At 46.4% G+C, this 14,009-nt stretch overlaps 1 protein-coding gene across 6 annotated transcripts in view; it reads left to right on the top strand.

Moving 5' to 3' along the window:
* The first annotated feature begins 169 nt into the window (after positions 1-169).
* TUBD1 (tubulin delta 1) overlaps positions 170-14,009 on the top strand; it is an 18,386-nt gene continuing 4,546 nt past the window's right edge. The window contains exons 1-13 of one of the 6 annotated variants that reach the window (XR_001875917.1): positions 170-202; positions 608-715; positions 1,380-1,563; positions 2,115-2,262; positions 2,831-3,047; positions 3,588-3,819; positions 4,496-4,660; positions 5,285-5,425; positions 5,947-6,130; positions 6,678-6,966; positions 8,246-8,309; positions 8,404-8,488; positions 9,282-10,330. Coding sequence is in view for 1 of the 6 variants with exons in the window: in XM_017821632.1 (XP_017677121.1) it covers positions 1,392-1,563; positions 2,115-2,262; positions 2,831-3,047; positions 3,588-3,819; positions 4,496-4,660; positions 5,285-5,425; positions 5,947-6,130; positions 6,678-6,780 (1,362 nt within the window). In the remaining 5 variants the exon portion in view is untranslated. Of the gene's footprint in view, positions 203-238; positions 716-1,379; positions 1,564-2,114; positions 2,263-2,830; positions 3,048-3,587; positions 3,820-4,495; positions 4,661-5,284; positions 5,426-5,946; positions 6,131-6,677; positions 7,015-8,245; positions 8,489-9,281; positions 10,331-14,009 lie in introns of those variants that run through there. The other 5 variants (XR_001875915.1, XR_001875918.1, XR_001875914.1 and 2 more) reach the window with 5 other exon arrangements.

Genomic DNA, 14,009 nt, shown 5'->3' with positions numbered 1-14,009 from the left:
GCGCACTCGGCGCCCCGCGCGCCCGCCCGCCCTCAAAGTCCTGGCGCGGCGCATGCGCAAAAGGGCGCGGGGAAGCCGCGCCGGGCGGAGCGTGCGCGCTGTGCGCGGGGAAGCCGGAGGGGCGCGGCGCGGCGCCAGGCTGCCAGGAGAGAGCGCTGCGCATGCGCCAGGCGGGCCGTTCGAAGGAGCGTCCGCACACAGGGTGGGGAGGGGGAAAAAGGAGCGCTGAGGGGGGCGGGAGCGGGATGGGATCGGGATTGGGAACGGGAGAGGGCTCGGCATTGGGATGGGATCGGGATCGGGACCGGGATCAGGGTCGGGATCAGGATCTGGACTGGAATAGGATCAGGACAATCGGGACCGGGATGGGGTCGGGATCGGAACCGGGGTGGGATCGGGACGAGGATCGGGATGCCGGCAGAGGGGCTGGCGGGCCGGCCGGGCTCGGGGCGAACATGGCGGCGTTCTGAGGGGGGAGCCCTGAGGGGCGGCCCCTGAGGGGGATCTGCGGGCACGGACACCCGGGTGGGACGGTCGGTGTCGCACAGGTCGGACACGGGCCTTTCCTGAGGATAATTCACATGTTTGTTTATTCTCGGTCTCGCAGCAACCCCCGGGCTGGCAGCGGCGCTGGAATCGCGCACCGCGATCCAAATTAGCACAAACCTGCCCGCAGAACGCGGCACAGGCACCGGCAGCCATCCAGGGAATGCTGGTACGGGAATGCTGCGGCACAGCTGGGGTGGCAATGAGGAACTGCAGCCTGGAGTTAAAAAAAAAATTGACCTTGTTTCTGTGAATAGAAGAGTGAGAAAGCAGAGCTGCTGTAAAATGCTGAGTGGGGGAAAAATGTCAAATCACGCCGGTACCGAGGCAAAAGCTTTGCTCTGTGTGCTGGAAGCAAGAGGAATGCTCCAGGGAATCCTTTTGTCACCTCAGCAGGCTCTGGCATCAGGCCTGGAGCAGAACAGGACTGGAAATCGGCTACAATTTTGAACAGGCTCAACGTTTCTAAGGGCATGTGGTGCTTTCTTATTGTGCTTTTACATCCTAGTCCGATAACTTTGAGTTATAATCATTTTTTTCTATCCTGCCCTACTGAGCAAAAGGAAGAAAACAAACAATTCCCTTGCTATGTGGCTGGTTCCAGCTCCCTCCAGATGCAAAGCAGCAGTAAACAGCTCTTAATTCCCTTTAAACTGCCATCTGTGCTCTTCTGGCCTTCAGGAGAAGGTGCTGTCAGGCAGCTTTTCCCCAGAAATAGCCAGTGGTTGTGGTATAACCATCCTCAAAAAATGGCACAACGGACCAGAAACCTGCCAGAACTATTTCCCCCCCTGTCTTTTCCACAATTACTAAAGACATCATTTCTTTTTCAGGCTTGAAGAAGGATGTCAATAGTCACAGTCCAGCTTGGGCAGTGTGGGAACCAGATTGGGCACGAGGTGTTTTGCTGCCTGTGCAGTGACATCTGTGGCTCTCACGGGCTCTGCTCCAAGAAGGAAAACCAATCCTACCAGGATGCCTGCAAGGAGAGGTTTTTCTGGGAGGAGCAATCTGGAGGTACAGCTTTAAAAGGGCTTTTTGTTCCCCACACAGGGTCTGTTTTCAGGACACAGAAATAAAACAGGTCTTTTGCCTTCAGTTGAGGAATGAGTTTTACCTTCAGCCTTGAAGGACTGTTTAACCCTCTGCCCTCACAACACTGCTGCAGACATGGAAGCAGAATCAGTGCAGTGAAGGCTCTGAGAAGACAAAGCCAGTTTCCCAGTAGCACAGCTGGAAACAAAACATAATCTTTCCTTCCAAACATCTGCATTTTCTGCTGTAGATGGATCACACCACAGAGTAGGACCCACAGGATCCAAATTTGACATTATCAAACACACTGAGTGGTTTCTTTCCTGAAAGAGAACTCTGGAGTTCACATTTGTCTTTGGCACAATACATGGGCATGGCCAAATCTTTTCTGTGCTGCCTGTGCTGTCCCATTAATGGCTTGGATAATGTGGGTGGGAGGAATACAGCCTGGGACATGCTATCCATCCAAATCCATCCATTTTACCTAAACATGCTGGCACGTTATTGTTAATTCTGTTTTTCTTCCTCTGCAGTGCCTGTGGCCCGGGCTGTGCTGGTTGACATGGAGCCCAAAGTCATCAGCCAAACCTTATCCATGGCTGCCAGGTCTGGCTGCTGGAAATACAACAACCAGTCCCACTTCTGCCAGAAGCAAGGCTCTGGGAACAACTGGGCCAACGGGTATGGAGAGCTGTTCCAGGCTTCCCAAGGGAACTGTGGAGGCTAAGGAGCTGTTTACACTCTCTAGGAGTGCAGCTTAGTATGGAACAGGATTTATTTTTAAGTTAAAGTAGAAATATATAGATAGCAGTGTAATTTTTGAACTGATTTTTGCAAGATGAAATTGGTGTTTGAATCACAGAATCCCAGAGTGGTTTGGGTTGGAAGAGACTTTGAAACTCATCCAGTTCCAACCCCAACACCTTCCACTATCCCAGGTTGCTCCAAGCCCCTTCCAACCTGGCCTTGGACACTTCCAGGGATGGGGCAGCCACAGCTTCTCTGGGCAACCTGTGCCAGGGCCTCGCTCCTTTGCAGTGAAAACATGACATTTTAGAATGGAGGGAATACATTTAAGAATAGGAAACAATAAGGCCAGTTTATAAACAGCTGTTTTGCAAAATGAACATCACAGCTAAGGATTGTTTAGTGCAGACAGAATGGATGACAGTGCAAGCTTATAGAAATAATAATAATAAAATCTGCTTAATGAATAGCTTTACCTTCCTGCTTTTCTGTTACTCCCCAGTTACTCTGTCCACGGGCCCAGACACAAGGAATCAATCATGGATCTGGTGCAGAGAGAAGCAGAGAGATGTGACCGACTGGGAGGATTTTTCACCATCATGAGCATGGCTGGGGGCACAGGGTCAGGCCTGGGAGCATTTGTGACCCAGTGCTTGAGAGATGCTTTTCCAGCCTCATTTATCCTAAACCACGTTATCTGGCCCTATGGCACTGGTGAGGTGAATGTCACATTGCCTTTTTATATAGAATTATAGAGAATTTTTAAGTTTATAATCACTGCTTACTTTTAAATAAAATGCCTACAACAGAAGTAAGAAGGAAAATAAGTACATTTTACTTTTTTACAAAGTTCAAATGGCTAAGGTAACACAGCTAAAGGATTGTTTGCCTGATATTTGGTACGTGTGATTTCACCAAAACAAATTCTTGATAATTCAAGTGCTGAGGTGGTGCAGTTTCACAAGAACTAGAAATCTCCTGTTGGGATCTTATCTCAGCAGTACAATCAGTTCCCAGGTAGATTTTGTTCCAGCATGTTTGTATGGAGAGAGATGGATAACCTGATTTTCACGGGTCTTGCCCTCTTTCCCTGGAAAAGCTCTGAGCTCCTGCCCTCATTCTGCACTTTGGCAAAGAAAATGAATCACTTCCTAAATCTCAGCTGAGGAAACAGCAGCAGCCAGAGGATTATAAATCAGAAAGGGATTAAGTTTGACTCTGATTTGTGTGGGGTTTTTTGTTTGTTTGTTCGTTCCCAGGTCATTGTTCAAAACTACAACTCTGTTTTGACTCTGTCACATCTGTACCGGTCCTCAGACGCCCTCCTTGTCCACGAGAACGATGTCATCCACAAGATCTGTGCCCAGCTGATGAACATCAAACAGATCTCCTTCAGGGATGTGAACCAAGTCATTGCACATCAGCTGGGCAGCGTTTTCCAGCCCGTTCACCCAGCAGAGGGGGGCTCAAACTACAGCAGGAACCCACTGGGTACCAAACCATGTCATTCACACACCTCTCTCTAGTCAGGTCAGGGGTGAATTGAAGTTCTTCAGTCTCCTTATTCAACTATTTGGGTACATCCCAAGTTTTCAGGCAGGCAAAGTGGAGGAAGAGACAAATTTAGAAAGTTCAATCCAATCCCAATGTTGTAGCGGAGTCAAAAATAAACCCCCCAACTTCTGCTTTCATTCTTCACCAGAAGAACCCTGTTTCTGCTTTTCCAAGTGATCACAGACACCCTCATACCTATTTACAAACTCAGTGCTTTTGGGCTGAGCTTCACCTTTCACTTGGGGTCAGAAATTTGTATGAACTGAAACAAACTGAAAGTTTTGTGTTTTGCTCAGGCAGAAAACAGGTGAGCAGACAACCTGGGAGCAACAGGCTGGTGTTTATACCCTCAAGGAATTAGAGAAAGTTACCCAAAATTAAGCTTTCCCATCTGTCTGTCGATCTCTTTGGCAATGCAGAGAGTCCTGGAGATTCTGAGAAGTGAGACAAGTCTAAATTGTAAAATCAGAGCTATTAATTCAGTAACACACAGCAAGTTTGCATTGCTCTGTCTGAAATTGCTAAACCTCTGTAACATTCCTCCCTCTCTCCTCCTGTTTTAGCCACCCTGGGCAGTGTTTTTTTGTGAGCAGCTGTTGATTTCTCCTTCCAGGAGACTTGATGGAGGCGCTGGTCCCACATCCCGAGTTCAAGATGTTGGGTCTCCGGAACATTCCTCAGATTCCTGAGAACTCCCTCCCCTACAGCACCTTCAGCTGGCCTGGGCTCATCAAACATCTGAGGCAGATGCTCATTGCTAATGCCCAGATGGAGGAAGGTACAGAGCATTCCCTCCCCTCTCCTCACTCATTTCTCCAGGTGAGATAAAGCTGATTGTTTAGTGCAGCTCCCCTCAGTCAGTTCAGAGCCCTCAGCAGGAATTTGCCTCCAGCTGCTCCTCAAACCATTCCCTCAGCTTGCTCCTGCCTTTGCTTCCAGCCATCTCAGTTAATTACTGCCACTGAAAACACACAAACCAAACCAACAGTTTGTGGCTGTGCACTTAATTTACATCCTTCATTTGGAACGTTCTTTGGGTTGGGATTGCTGTGTTTTCTTTTTACACCTTCTACTCATGAAAATGCTGCTCAGCTCTCCCCTGTCATTTACCTGGGAATTCAGTTATAGCTTCCAGTTATGCAGGGAATGGGCTGGCAATTGCTAAGGATAGAAACAGGTATCATTTTCTCTGCTAGACAAGTGACTACCAGGAAAATACTACTGGATTAGCACTGCTTTTCCCTGGGAATTGTGTGATTGCTGCTTAATTTAAGTGCAGCAGCTACAAACTCCAGTGTGGGGCACAGTGATAGTTCCCATCTGCCTCTTCAGCTATTCCAAATCCACATTTCACAAAACATTAACTATCTTTTCTGTCTTTTTTTTTACCAAAATCTCACAGGTATTGACTGGCAAGTCCGACCACCTCCTCCAGGCTCCTCCACCCCCTCCAGCCATTCCACAAAGAAGCCACTGCACTTCAACACTTCCATTGCCAACCTGGTTATCCTGAGAGGAAAAGATGTCCACAGTGTGGATTTGGGTAAGGAGGAAAAGCCCCAAACCTCAGGGGTTCTTGTTTCACATCTCTCTGGTTTCTTTACACCACATCTGATCAGAATAAAAACACCCCAAGGCCAGATGTTTGGTTACTAAAGGTCAATATTCCCTCTAGAAACAGTTTAGTGTCCAAGGCCACGTTGTCCAACTGCTTTGGGCTGTTGTCTTTACAGCAGCTTCCTGAAGCACTTCAGGGCAGGAGGAAGAGCCTGTAATCTGTGTATCTGATGAAATTCTTGGCTTTATTGTCTGAAAATACATTTAGCTGTTTCTGGAGTGATGAGCATGGCTGGCAGATGCAGTACTGACACAAGAGAGCACTTCTAGATAATCCAAGGGGTCTGTTTCAAAGTTCTGTTTTCTGCAGGCTGATCTCTGCAGAGTTTTCCCAAGGCCTGAACTGATCTGCCAAGCTTTGATTAAGTCACACAGGACAACTGAGATCAAGATGCAGGAGTTTGCAGCTTTACATTTACCAACAGGGCTGTCTTATCTCTGCTCCAGGAAGTTTCCAAGATCCCTCCCTGTACACATCATGGCTAAAGCCTCAGGATGCTTTTAATGCCTGGAGAACACCAAGAGCATTTAACAAGTATGAAAAGTCTGCCTCTCTGGTCAGCAACAGCCAGTTCCTGCTGAAACCTCTCGACAGCGTTGTGGGAAAAGCTTGGAATATGTTTGCTTCCAAGTAAGTGAAAAGAGTCCTGCTGAGACTTCACTAATAACTGCCAATATCTTCAGTGGGAGAGAAATCATTGTAAATAAGTGAGACCACAGATTGCAGTGCTCTCAGTGTATTTTCTCAGTCCCAAAACTCCCCAGATTTAGTGCATTCCAATTTGACCATCCTAAAAATAACACACAGAAGCTCTTTTGCTGATGGTTTAGTTTCCAGCTTGTGGACGGGCCTGGAAAAAACTTCCTGGCTCAGTTAGCAGCACTGAGGGGATTGGTGTGTATTAATCACTTCCCCTTCCATTTCCCACTTAGCCCAATTTTTTTTAGCTGCAATTCTGTTTCCTCAACCAATACACAGATATAAAAACTATTGGAAACAAGTCAGGACTTACTGATCAGTAGGAATTACAAAATGAGTTTGAGGGAGCACAGTAAAAACCCACCAGCACAGTTATAGGGTGGAAACCAATCCCAGTTTGGGGTTTTCACAGTAAATATCCAATATGTGTCAGATTCCCCCCTGATTTCCAATGTCTTACCCATCCTTCCCCACACAGAGCTTATATTCACCAGTACACCAAATTTGGAATTGAAGAGGAAGATTTCCTGGACAGCTTCACAACCCTGGAACAAGTTATCTCCAGTTACACCACTCTTTGATTTTATTTCTTTTACATGGTCAGAAATAGAGCTTTTCTGAAAGAACCCAGCACTGGAAAACCTCCCATCAACTTCCTGAAGTATGGAAATGTCTGGGCTGGAGCTGGTTTTCAGTCTTGAAAGCAGTGTGTGTGTGTGTTAGGACAGCAAGAACTGAATCTGAGCTGAATATATTCCTATGGGCAGGTATTATTCTTATTTAATCTATCTAATAAATACCTATTTTTCAATACATTTGCTATGTACTGTAGCTACCTCTCTGAACATAATTTTTGGCACTTTAATATAAACTATCATGAATTTTCACTGTAACACTTTGCCCAAAGAATGCTTTAATGCTGATAAAACAGCAGTGCCAGGATTATTAATCCAAGCTCCATTTGAGATCCAAGATACAACACTGTGGCACCTGGGCCTTTAAAGCAAAGTCAGAATAAATTAGATTTTAAGGACCTTAACTTTGACCAAACAGCAAAAGTTTTGAACCATCTTTTAAGAGAAATGCAAAGATTTCTTCATTTTCCTGTCATCCTCAAGTTATATTAGAGGTTACAGTTAATTAAATCCTTTTCTCACCATTTCCCTGTGCCTAAAACTTGGGAAAAATAAATCCCTATAGCACAGCAGAGGCCTTGGCTCTGTTATACACACATGTGTGTTTAAGCAAAACAACTGCTCTTCCTCTATGTTAGAACTTAATTAATTCGTTATTTATTTAAACATATTTGGCAGGAGGATGGCTGCTGGATTTCAAATAGAACAGGACACAGCAATATCGTGTTTAATCTATTTTTAAATTTCAAAAAGCAATTTAAGGAATTGTCTGGGTTTTTTTTTTTGCACAAGTTTTACCACGACCACAAGGTGGTGCCCTGGAAGCTGCAGCTGCACCAGCCTGGAAGGAGGAAGGGATTGAATCCCTTGGGAAGGCACAAACACTGAATAAAATAAATATATAATATTTATATATTTATTTTTATATATATATGTATATATATATAATATATATATAATATTTACATTGATATAAAATAAATATAAGAATATATAAATATAAAATAAGAATATATAAATATAGAATTTTTAAAAGAGTCCAGAATTAAGGATTATGTTGTAACACCAACCTTCCTCCTGCCTCTGTCAGCTTTTCACTTAGTGGTAGGGAGAGTTTGGGGAATTCTTGCCATTCCTCCCCCCCCATGTCACACTTATCCTCCCATAGAAATAATCCCACAGGCCAAAAAATAAAAGAGTTTAAAAACAAATCAGTCTCAGGGACTTTTCCCTTGACAAATTTCACATTTTAGAGCGGCCCTTTGGGTTTTTAGTGCCATTTCTTGCCAGGCCTTGAAACTTTTAACTGAAAGATGGCAGCTCAGAGCTGGGCACTGCTCTGGTCCAAAGGGATTTTTTGGGGGTGTTTTTGTCCCTTTCAACCAGTGTCTAATTTGGGTATTTTCCACAGAAGAAACTGGAGGAAAGGTTGCACAAGCTGAGACAAACAGCACAGGCACTGCAAGGAACAAAGGGTCAGGAAAGGAGACCGTGGGGAGCTTCTCCCTCCTGCAGGAGGCCCAGGATGTTCAGCCACACAGACACCCCTGTCCCTGCTGTTCCCAACAGATCCCAGACTGATCAGAAATGGGGAACTGCACGTCTGCAACAAGGGCCAAGTCCCAGCAATGCTTCCTCCTGTCCCACGGAACAGGTAAATGAGGTGTTTAAAAAGCTAAAGACAGATAAGTCCTCTGAGAAACAAGGAAGAGAGCAAAGGGTTATTGATCCAGCAGCACCATAACCCACTTTATTGCAGAAATAACCTGTTATCTCCATGTATTTATAATTCTGAGCATGAAGCAAAGGCAGCAGGTGCTCAGTGGATGACACAGCCCCATATTTATCAGTTATGGCTCATAGGATTTCCAGGTAATGCAGCAGGTTACTGGAAGGGGTTTCTTTGTTTAAGTTTGATGGCAGAATTGATGCCATGTCAGGAAACACAGCACACAGCTGAGGTGCACAACCCCAGAGCAGAAATGAAGACTGCCTTATTTAACAAAAGAAAACAGAGAGGGAAAGGTTCTGCAGCTCACAGACACAGCCAGGCCAGCAGGGTCATCACTGCTTAGCAAGGGTTGCTTTGTAAGGACTTGTTCACAGTCAGGGTTCAGGGAAAACACTCCTAATTCCACGTGAAAACAACATTTTTAAAAGCAGCAATAGAGGATCACAGCCATCAGCCAAAGTTTGACAACACAGGTTCCTCAAAAGTATTTAAAAAAAAAAAAAGAGTTGGAAACAAAAGTGTAGATGTATTATCTGTTATAATTCTCTCCACTGCTCTGCCAGAGCCTGACAGGAGCTGTTTGAGGCATCTCTGGGCTTCTTCCTGTGACTGTTTTTCACTGCTGACCTCGATCCTGAAATTCTCACACCCTTTCCCAAACCCAGCCTTCAGTTTTTGATCTATGACAGGACTCCTCTGGGGTTTTTTTCCCCAGGATGTGCAGAGGGTCAGAGTGGCAGGAAGTGAATAGCTGGTACCAAAGAGTCATAATTTACACTTGTATTAGAAGGTAGAGCAGTACTTTTCTATTTTATTGATAAAATTAATCACGGGGATAGTCAGAGCCTGGAAGAGGGCCTTTATTTCATTAGCAATTAAAGTTAATGAGGTGGATCAAAGGTCAGCACAAGCCAATGGCTCAGTGACAGGAACAACAGAATCAGTGGCCTTGACCTTGCTGGTTTTAGGCAAAGTCCCCACAGGATGTCCATAAACCTGGAACAATGCACCAAACCTCACTATTGTTGTTGGGAGGGACAGGTGCAGCTCACTTGGAAGTTGATTCAAGGACTCCAACTGCAGAAAAAAAACCCAAACAAACACAAAAGACCCCAAACCACCAAAAAAATTCCAACCCAGAAACAAAAACCTTCAATAACCTAAAATACTTTAAACACAATAAGTGGCAGGTGACAGTAGTTAATGTATTTTTAGATATGATTTATTTGGCTATAAGCAGATATTGGTGCTTTTAAGGTCAGACTCACTACCAGGACGGGAAGGATAGAACTGGGGGTAAATATATAAGGGGAAAAAAAATCTGTTCCCACACCAACCAGGAATTTATCAACATGAAAGTTATATTCAAATTACCAGCTGATACACTACTGAGGAAAATTAAGGTACAAAAGGATGAATTATTCACTTCCTTCTGCATTTGCTAAGAAATTTAGTCTGGATAAATATTATGAAGTGAGAGACTAAACATCCAAAAAGAAACACTCCTAGATGAAGAAATGTGAGTTTTGCTGGACACCACTTTAAAACCTGCACAGGAGTCATCAGGGAAGTGATTCATGGATCCGATTTAGCACAAAAAAAAGCTTCCAAAAGGAACTGAGCTGCTGCCTTTCCTCCACTGCTTCCAAGGGCAGCCCGGACCCAGCTTCACCAAGGCAGCAAATTCCAGCTTCCTCCTCCAGCCTCTGCTTCCCACCCCAGCTCTGCCCACGCTCCGGCCCCCCGGCTTCGAAGCGGCCCGGCTGCGGAGCTGAGAATCCCGAATTTTAACCGGGGAGCTCTTCCGGCTCTTTCAGCGGAGCCGCAGCTCACAATGGTCCCTTCGGAGCCCACATTGTGCGGGTCCCGTCCCTCCAGACGGGCACTTCCCCTCCGCCGGAGGGGACGTGAGTCACACACGGCCGTGAATCAGCACAACCTGCCCCTTAACCCCTTCCCTCGGCACATCCCGCTCCGTGAGTCCCTTCCCGGGGCTCTCCAAACAAATCCTCCTGCCAGCCCCGGGGGAGCACCCCGGACGGGGTGAAAACGGCCTCAGGGAGGAGCTCAGTGAAGCTGCTCCTGCTCCTTAGGAAACGGAAAGGCAGTTTTTAAAATAAATATGTCCCGTGATAAAGATCATGGAAGGAATCTAAACCTTAATTAAAAGCCTGAGAGGTTCTAAACTGTGACTTCGAGCAGAGGCACACTCTGTACTTATCTGGGCGAATTAGGTGCTAGAAACCTTCTCTTAGTCTTAAAAAAAAAATTTAAAACACGCCCAGTTACACAGTAAAATAGAAAAATAACCAAAATGAGGGTGCTCTCTAGGCCCAAATTCCTATTTTAAATGTAAGCAGAGAAGCTAACTAAAAGAAGCCACTGGTTAAACCAAAAAAAGGCAGAATAAACGTTGCAGGGGCTTTGATTTCACTGCTCGTGGTGTGTTTGCATTAAATGGGTGTGTCCTGCCAAACTGAGCGTGGCCCATGTTTGGTTCCACGTGTTTATTTAAGGCTCAAAAAATAACACTTGAGCTGCCTGGGAATGGTGTCATTGTGGTCATGGCATGATTTGAGTTGAACCTCTGCCCAGCAGCCTCCAATCTGTGAGAGATCATCGACAGCAGCGTGGCAGGGGAGCCAAATGGAAACCAGCCCCATCCCACTGGAGGTGGGATCAAATCCTGGCTGGGCTTGGCTGGAGCTGCAGCCTCAAGCCTGTAGCACTACCTGTGAGTCAGCTAAGTCAGCAATCTGATTTATGTTGTAATTTGAAGTTAAAGGCATAAATTTGGCAACCAATATCCAATTAAATGTTTCTCCCAAGAAGAAAGATTCCATTCCCTCCCTACCAGCCACTAAACTCGGGGTTTCACCCTGTTTTCCTCTACAAAGATTTAATCAGGCTTCTCCCCAGACCCAGAGTATTCTTATATAAAAACAGATCCAAACCTGTGCTAGGAAAGGAGAGCTCGTTCCTCAGCCACCTTAGGAAGGAAACATGAACATGTGGGGTCCTCCAGCTGAACAAAACTTCAGTCAACAGGCCTGGACTTGTCCAAAAATCGCTGTACTGAGGGCAGAGAGCGCTCCAGGAAGGACCAGGGGAGGAGACATCAGGGACAGCCTTAGCCAAGGGCTCTCAGGCTCCTCCAAACAACACTTAACCCCTTTCCTTGTTCCCGTAATTGGAAGGATCTGTCACAGCTGGAATCTGTTGCCAAAGGACGTGGATTATTTGACTCCTCAGCAGCACCTGCTCCTCCTGGGCAGCCCCAAGGTCTCAGTTGCTGCTCCGTGGAGTTGCCACAGGGTGGCTGTGCACAGGCAGCAGTGATTAAATCAGGTTTGGGTGGAGATTAAGGGAGGCAACAGCACTAAACCCACCAGTTGGATCAGCACTCATCCAGCAGAAATACTGCTTTGGACATTTCTTTGGCACCCATGAGTTTGAACTCCACTGAACACCAGCTCCAGCCATCCTGAAAGTGTCCTCCTTGCTGCTCCTCACCTGGGCCCTCACACAGGGATCCATGGGATTGGATGTCACAGGAGCTCAGCCAGGCTGAGGACAGACCCACAAATCCAAGAATCTGAGCAGTGGAACCTGTTGCTGTGAAAATATCCTGAATATTCCAGGGATTCTCGAGGAAACAGCTGCAGCAAGAGGCACTGAGAGCAGGGTGGTTTCTAAGCAGGCCAGAGAGGTTTTGTGAAAATGGCAGTGTTTGTGTTATGTTGTAAATCTAAATGGGTAAATCTCTGCAGGTCCAGTTTCTTTTGGACACAGAAAAATGCTGAGCACACAAACCTGCTTTTTCAGTCACCAGACGGAAAGGGCAGTGTCAGGAAAGCCACAGTCCCTCAAAATTCCATTTCTGCATTTCAGTGTGAGCCTTGAACAAAGTATTGGTGTGTTTTAATCAGCAGCAGCTTCTGCAAGAGAACTGCCAGTTATTTTCTTGGAGTGGAAGGAGAACAGAGGTACCATGAGGTCACTTCATGTGGATAGAACAAGCTTTGGGAATTGGATGGGATCTCTTGGGAATTTCTTAGAGGTGGGGCCAGTCAGAGCTGGCACCTTCCAGTGGAAAGGCTTTGGACCTGGGAAATGCCACAGATCAGCTGGTCCCCAAGGAAGGGAAGAGGTGACACCCTACAGCAGACTGATGTGTGGTCCCAGCCTCGTGTAACACGTCAGTGCTCCAAGGATTTGCACCAAACCCAGTGGATTGTGCCTTAAATCCCGTGGGTGAAGCACAGAGCCCTTCCCTGGCCGGGCCCCTCCAGCAGGGCCAGCACAGCCCTCTCCAGAGGCTCCCCAGAAACACCAACTCCCCTTTTCCAGGGCCAGAGGAGCCGGGTGTGGCCGCAGGGCCGTTATCCCAGGGAACAATGTGAGTGCCAGCTCCCATCTCCTGCCTTTCAGCAGGAAGCAGCTGCCAGCTTCCTTCTTGCCAGCTGCCAGGGCAACTCAGTCAGGCTTCTTGGAAAAGCAGAGGAACAATGACCTGGGAGGAACTCCCCTGAAACACAGAGGATCTTCACACTCACCCACATCTGAGCAGCTCCTCGAATGAGCTCCAGAGAAAGGTGACCTTTGATTTAGTGCTCATGGAGCCAATGCTCTTTGAGTCATTCCATGGATAATGATAATAATAATAATAATAACCCCCCTCAGCACGATAAAGGGCAGTGCTAAAGCAAACTAAACCCAAGCTTGGCCCTTCCACAGGTTACTTTGCACCTTTGTTTTACACCAGTAGCAGTGAATGAGCTGAATAACCTCAACATCCCTTCCCTTTAAATCCAGCACAGGCAACAGTGAGCTTTTTTGACCAAAATACCCTTTTTCTGAATTCCTGACACATTGCTGGGCTCTTGCTGTTTGCTTGTACCTGGGAGGTGACATAACAGCAGTGACAGTTTCTGCCTCTGAGCTCCTTTCTCTCCTGACAAGTGCCCCGGGCTGTTCCAGCCTCTCCCTCCACACCACTGCCAGAGCATTGTTCTGCTGCCTCTCCCAAAAGCAGAGTGGATGCATCAGTAAGCAAGTGAAATGGATAAAGAAATAAATGCCAGCATTTCGTGCCCTCAATTAGGCACTTGAGTTTGGGTAGTCACACAGAAGGCTCAAAGAGTTTCTCAGTATAATCCTTCTAAAAATGAGTTTGCCAGAGCACAGGCAAATATTTACCAGAGCATCGGAGGGTGTTTCACGGGAAGGCAATTGCTTCACTCCCTGTTTCCTGAGGTTACAGGAACCCAGGAGGCTCCAGCACTGATCCCTCACCTGCTCCCACCAGGGGCCACAGCCCAGCAGGATTCCCTCCCACTCCCACTGAGGGCTGCAATTTGAGTGAAGTACTTACTGGTTTTTCTTATTCCCTTCAAAAAAAAAAAAAAAAAGATTCCAAAAAACCCCAAACCTTCAAATTTAC

This window comes from Lepidothrix coronata, unplaced genomic scaffold (genome assembly GCF_001604755.1).
Source record: "Lepidothrix coronata isolate B3197 unplaced genomic scaffold, Lepidothrix_coronata-1.0 Scaffold91, whole genome shotgun sequence".
NCBI classification, from domain to species: Eukaryota; Metazoa; Chordata; class Aves; order Passeriformes; family Pipridae; genus Lepidothrix; species Lepidothrix coronata.
This window is presented reverse-complemented; position numbering and strand designations above follow the sequence as displayed.